The sequence below is a fragment of the Propithecus coquereli genome, unplaced genomic scaffold (assembly GCF_000956105.1).
Source record: "Propithecus coquereli isolate 6110/MARCELLA unplaced genomic scaffold, Pcoq_1.0 Scaffold230, whole genome shotgun sequence".
In the NCBI taxonomy this organism is placed as follows: Eukaryota; Metazoa; Chordata; class Mammalia; order Primates; family Indriidae; genus Propithecus; species Propithecus coquereli.
Genome location: NW_012147842.1, coordinates 686329 through 692546, shown reverse-complemented (window position 1 = coordinate 692546; position 6218 = coordinate 686329). Strand labels below are relative to the sequence as shown.

General features: G+C 40.5%; 2 protein-coding genes across 2 annotated transcripts in view; both read right to left on the bottom strand.

The window, feature by feature from the left end:
• UBA6 (ubiquitin-like modifier activating enzyme 6) overlaps positions 1-3389 on the bottom strand; it is a 133020-nt gene extending 129631 nt beyond the window's left edge. Inside the window, 2 exon segments of the mRNA XM_012645338.1 lie at positions 195-257; positions 3319-3389. Coding sequence (XP_012500792.1) covers positions 195-257; positions 3319-3389 — 134 coding nt within the window.
• Positions 3390-3529: 140 nt separating this feature from the next.
• The window catches only part of GNRHR (gonadotropin-releasing hormone receptor), a 17754-nt gene continuing 15065 nt past the window's right edge, over positions 3530-6218 (bottom strand). Inside the window, exon 3 of the mRNA XM_012645336.1 lies at positions 3530-3702. Coding sequence (XP_012500790.1) covers positions 3530-3702 — 173 coding nt within the window. The remainder of the gene's footprint in view (positions 3703-6218) is intronic.

Genomic DNA, 6218 nt, shown 5'->3' with positions numbered 1-6218 from the left:
GAGCTTTCAGATTACAGTGAGCAAAAAAAAAAACCCAATTACTGAAACCCTAATTTTGACTTGAGAGGAACTCTCAGGATATATACATATATATAAAATTCTGCATAAGCTTAATGGTTTTTTCAAATAAACTACTTGATTACTTGAGAACAATGAATGGGGAAAATAAGTTTCTGTTTCCATGAGGTTCTTACCTGTATAATGCATCATCAATCTCCACAGATTCTGTTGACATGATGGGCAGATTTTTATTTGTACTGGGGGAAAAAAAAAAACTTGTAAGAGCAAGTATGGTTATTAAATATTCACATTTTATAATACAACATTTGATTATACATGGGATCAGATTTATAAGTTACTAAAAGTTTTTACAAACCATACATTTTATTATGTACCACTTTCGATTTTTAAAATGTTTTGAAATTAAATTCTGATTGCTTGGCTCTGCCCTGTGTGTACTATAAGATTATAGAGCCCATGGTTTTATTCTCAGGTGTTTTATCATTGCCACATATATTCTGATGGATCCATATTTTAGCAATTTTGTTTCATGAACAAAATTTCTGTATATAAACACCCTCCCTAAATAAACTCCTTCAGTTCCACAGAAGTCACTATATACTGATATCTAACCTTATTTCTCCATATTTGATCTCTCCTCTGACCTCCAGATTTTATACACCTGCCAAAACAATAACTCTATTCTGATGTCTAAATGTTACCACAAACTATTGCTGCTTAATCTTATCTTCCCTAGTCTTACCCAAATCAGTTTTTGGTACTACCATTTTCCCAGTTGGGCTTGAAATCTAGGTATCTTCTTATTTTAATCATTCCTTTGCTTTCTCCATCTGTGAGTCCTGTTAACTCTACCTTCAAAAGAGATAGCAAATCCGACCACTTCTCACTACTTCAATCAGTACAATCTCAAACCATCAACACATTTCACCTGAATTACTTCAAAGACCTCCTAATTAGTACCCTTATTTCCACTATTGCCCTTCCCTTTTAGTTTTTATTCTCTATATAACAGCCTAAACACCTTAAAATGTAGTCAGAAATTATTCCTTGACTTAGAATTACCCTCCAGTGGATTTCCTTTACTCTTAAAACAAAATTCAAACAACTTGCCACGCTTGAAAGGGCCTATTTGTTCTGTCTCCCAATTACCTCTCCAATTTCAACTCCCACCACTCTCCCTTCTCGCTTACTGTCTACAAGCCACACTAGCCTGCCTGCTGTTCCCCAAGAAGCCAAGCTTGCTCTCACTTCAGAGTTTTTACGCTATTCCCTCTGTTTGGAATGTTATTCCTTCAGATCTCAGAACAGCTGACTTCTTAAGCCTCTATAAAAATACTGTCTTACAAATATTACACAGATCATTCCTGATCACTCTATCAATAGAATGACTCCCTTTATATAAGCTTAGGTTAACCTGCTGTACTTTCTTCAAATCACTTTTCATTAACTGTTTATTGTCTGCACCCACACCTCCCAGTAGAATGAATGGTCTGTTAAAAACTCACTATTGCATTCCAAATACCTAAAACAGTACCTGGCATTTAGTAATAATAGCTAACCCTGTGCCACACACTATTTTAAGTGCTTTGCATGTACTAACTCAGTTAACTGCAACAACCTTGAGATAGGCACTACTTCCATCTCTAATGAACACAGGAAAAAAACTGAAGCTGGGAGAGTTCAACTTAAATAACTTGCCTAAGGTCACAGAAGCAGGTAAATGGCACAGCCAGGATCTGAACCCAGACAGTCTAGCTCTTGACTACCACATTATATTGCCTATTGCCTCTCATAAAGGAAGCAATTAAAAATATCTGTTAAATGAATATTTTTTAGGAATTAAGAAAATCAAGCTAAATATACTAGTGTGACAAAGTATACTTATTACACTAATGTATTATTTACAGTAGTGTGTCCCAATTTTTTCACAGCATGGCATACAAAAAAATGATATTGTAGGAAACACTTGAGAAGCAGAGATAGTTCCCAGGCAGAAGGAACCAGCCTGGGGCATTTGGGCCTGAGCCACTGTGAGAGCTGAGATCAATATTATCTTGGCAAAAGGGCAAGCCATTCCAGGCTCTGGGAAGCTCTAATTGTCAATCACAGGATTCAAAAAACAGTATCACAACATGAAATTCAGGTTTCGAATTCAATTTCCTAGGCTTGGCATTAATAAATAAGCCAAAGGATTTGTAAATACGGGTAATTAAAATGTTACCATTTCTTTTACCAAACATTGACTGGTATCGTCAAATGATATCAACTTCTAGCAGTTAAATGGATAACTATTACAAAAACTCCTGAGTGCAATTATGAAAGCAAACCGGAAGACAGCTGCTGCCTTTTCAGAAAGTTCTGCCTCACTGGAATATTTAAAAAAATATTTCAAAATAGTAAGATCTATAAGGCAATCAAAAACGCTTCAAATAAGGGGTGTGTTGTGTAAGTATGACATAATAGCCCCCAGGTAAATGTGGCAGCGTTGGCAATGGCAGACAATATCGTGGTACTAAAAGCAACTCTTCTGTCTGAAACTGTCCAAAAAGCCACAGGTTTATGGAGAGTCTCGTGCATTAGCTGAAAATAATGCGACCTTCACTTCTATCTTTGGCATGGTGTATTCTGATAGTGGACAGGCTATAACCACTTACTTTATTAATTATGAGATGATTGCAAGAGAAATTACTAACCAAGAAATTGGGAAGGGCCTAGCACAAACATTTCCCCCTAATGTTGCAGGGGCGGTAAAGACCTAAAGGAGAACCCCAGTTCCAACTCGGAAAGAAGAATGGATAACTCGTGCCTGTTTTCCTGGCCTTCCCTATCCCCGCCCCCATAGACTGCCACTGATCCATTCTTACCAAGTTCCCCCTGGTGAGAGTTTTCGAAGGAGCATCTCAGTGAAGGACAGTGAACAGTGACGCTCACAGCTTTCATTTTACCCAAAAGAGGAGGGAAGGAGCTTGCACCAGGCAGGGAAGCTCACAACAAGCGACCGGGGCCCGAACACTCTCTTGGCTGGAGCCCTCCCCCGAGCCCCCGTCCGGTGACCCGGAGGAAGGAGGATGCCAGACCCCAGCCGGAACCGAAAAAGCGCTGAAAGGAGCGGGAAGCGGACTTTCTCCTCAGGAGAGCAGACGCCGGAGCCCACCGCGCCACACCCACCCCGCGCGCCCCCCTCGCCAACCAGGGCCTCTCGCGCGCTCCCAGCCCGCCCGGCGGGAGAAGCAGAAAGCTGGAGCCCAGGTCCCACCCGCGACCCCTCGCTTCTTCTCGCCTTTATCGTCCTCTCACCTGCCAGTCCCCCAGGAAGAGCAGGACGCCTCATCCCCCTGAGGGGCGGCGACCGGCTTGGATCCCTCCATTGCCGCCTCAGACACTGCCGCCGGCGACGGAGAGACAGGGAAGGGGGCGGGATCGCGAGGGGTCAAAGGGCGAGTGGTGACGTCACCAGAGGGGGCGGGCCTAGGGAAACGAGGAGCCCGGCAGCACCTTCCCGTCAACCCTAGGGGCGTCCTGGTTTCCGGTTTGGGTGTGGCCAAAGCGCGGGCTGTGGTGCAGGTGGCTGAAATGGGCGTCGCTGCTGCGACTGCGATCCGGCAGATGAATGGGGAGCCAAGGCTCTGAAGTTTTGCGTCACTGCTGGCTCTACAGGCAAGCATACAGGACTCCAGTGATCTGCGAAATACGAGATTGTGTTGCAAATCCTTAAGAGTCTTATAGCAAGAAGAGGAAACTCCTTTATTTTATAAATAGAAAACCGAAGGTTGGTTTTCTATTTATAGCTCCAGATTTCCAGTCTGGTGTTCCATTTAAAGACGTTATATATTTAACGAATAAGTTTGGGTGTCTACTATGTGTGAGGAACTGTCTCAAATTTAATGGAATCATAATTTTTAGAGCTATAAACGACGGTGGGTCATCCAGTTTGGTCCTTTCATTTTATGAGTGAGACAAAGGAACTTCCTGTCAGCGTAAGCGACTTGGTCAAGATCTTAGAGCTAGTCAGGATCAGTTTACCAGAACACAAGTCTAAGGACGTCTCATCTAGTTCTCTTTCCGTTAACTCCTGTCACCTTTCTTAGAAAACCACACTTAGTTGGACACAATAACATTAGGATTTGACTTTCTTTCTACGTAAGAGTGGGTATTTGAAGAAAGGTCCACAAGATTTTAAAAATTGGTATATCCCTTGACTTTGGGTATTATATAGTTTTCTGTAATGTATGATATTTTTACTTATTTAGAATTTCTTCCTCTCTTGTGGAGACAAAGCAGCAGAATTTGTTTTTTCAGTTTGCTAAGATAGAGTCTTATATAACATAACATAATCATAGGACTGACATCTTAGCACCTTGCTTTATAATGCAACCTAATCAAGGAATGGCATTTTATTAATTTGCCACAGGTGATGCATGGTTGAAAGGAAGTCAGGGGTTCCAGTCAGACTCAGAGAATGGGGATTATACAATGATATGCCTTATTGGGAACCACCTTAGTGTGTATGTGCTAAGGATTAGAAGAATTTTCCATTGACCAGCTTCAGTACATTTTGTACGTTGTTTCCCCTTCACAACTCACATAGTTCTTGTGACATATGTCTGGACACATTCATATCATGACTCTGACCCTACGCTTTCCTGTCACTATGCCAGGTAAGTCAGTACAAATAGGCATTTTATCTAGCACTATGCCTCAAAGCTTACTTTTGTGGTTACTAATGACTTAGATCAACGTGAAAGTGACCAGGAACCACATAATACCCCTCTAGACTCAATCTAAAGATATGTTTAGTTCAGCTTCTCCTTGCTTGGGTCCCAAAGATTTCCATGGCCATTCCAACACCACCTCATCTCAGGGGAAGTTTCACAGAGGCAAAGTAAGAGTGGAAAGAGATAGTCTTAGCCAATTGCAATTAAAATATCTTATTTTTGCTAATCTTATAAAAACACGTGACTGTGTGATAACATCTTTTCCAGGGTCTTGGGAGTGGACCGAATAAGTGAGAAGCTTTGAAGGTAAGTTTCATGAGCTTTACAGGAAATCTACCTCAAGTTGCCATTTATTTATTAACTTACGTGACAATTATTCTCTGAATCTGAAGTAATGGCCAGAATTTTAAAAACTTATGAAAATGTATTACCCAATGGACTAATTATAAAAACAACTAAATGAGGAAAAAACCAGGACCCAAGACTTCCTAAGAAAGTCACTAATTATGCAGAACCTATTCTCTATACATCAGGTGAAGATTCCAATCACTGGAATTTAATATGCTTGGATTTAAATTGTGAAAAACAGTGATAATCTGTTATTGTCCTGTATGGCTACATTTATTGTACAATTACTGTGTTCCAAGAACTGAATTTAGTCTTTACTCTTTGTGTTTAAATTGTGTGCTATTTAAAGTTGTGGTATATATAGTCTCAATTTTGCTTTGAAAGATAACTGGTGATTATGACAGGTACTACTGTTTTCTGACCCAAAAGGCATTACCCTTTTTTACACACACACACACACACACACACACACTCTCTCTCTCTCTCTCTCTCTCTCTCTCTCTTTCTCTTTCATACACACATACACACAGCACCCCCCCACCACCAAAAAAAAAAGAAAAAAAAGCTTACTTTTTTCCCCAGTTATCAGATTGCTAAGTGTTTAGGGAAATTGAGCCCTGTCCCATGGGATGAATCATACCCTTAAAGTGTTCAAGGTAATCCCCTTTTTCTTTGCTAGTGATTGGTTTGGGGTTGGTCTTGTGTCCCATTCTGGCCGATTTAAGAGGAAGTGCTGAGGGTTATGGGAAAGAGAGATCCATAATGAGAAGTCACCCATCTTTTCTGCCTTTGAGACTTAGAAATGGTGACAACCAGCCTCTAGTCATAAAAAGAAAGCCTAGTGGAAGCAAAGAAGCTGACTTAAAGGTCTGAGTTAACCAATTCCACGTGCCTACCTCTAGACATCCTGTAACATGAGATGGAAAAAACCACTTCTAGTTTGACATTTCTATTCCTTACAGCAGAAAGAATTCTAAAAGAAACAGAGATGCATGAAATAAAAGTCATACAAACGCACACACACATGTGACATTTATTGTGCTTCTTCTCATTACAAAAGCAATATATATGTTCATTTTGGGAATTTGGAATTACAGGAATTCACAAGGAAGAAAATTTCAAAAATCACTCAGA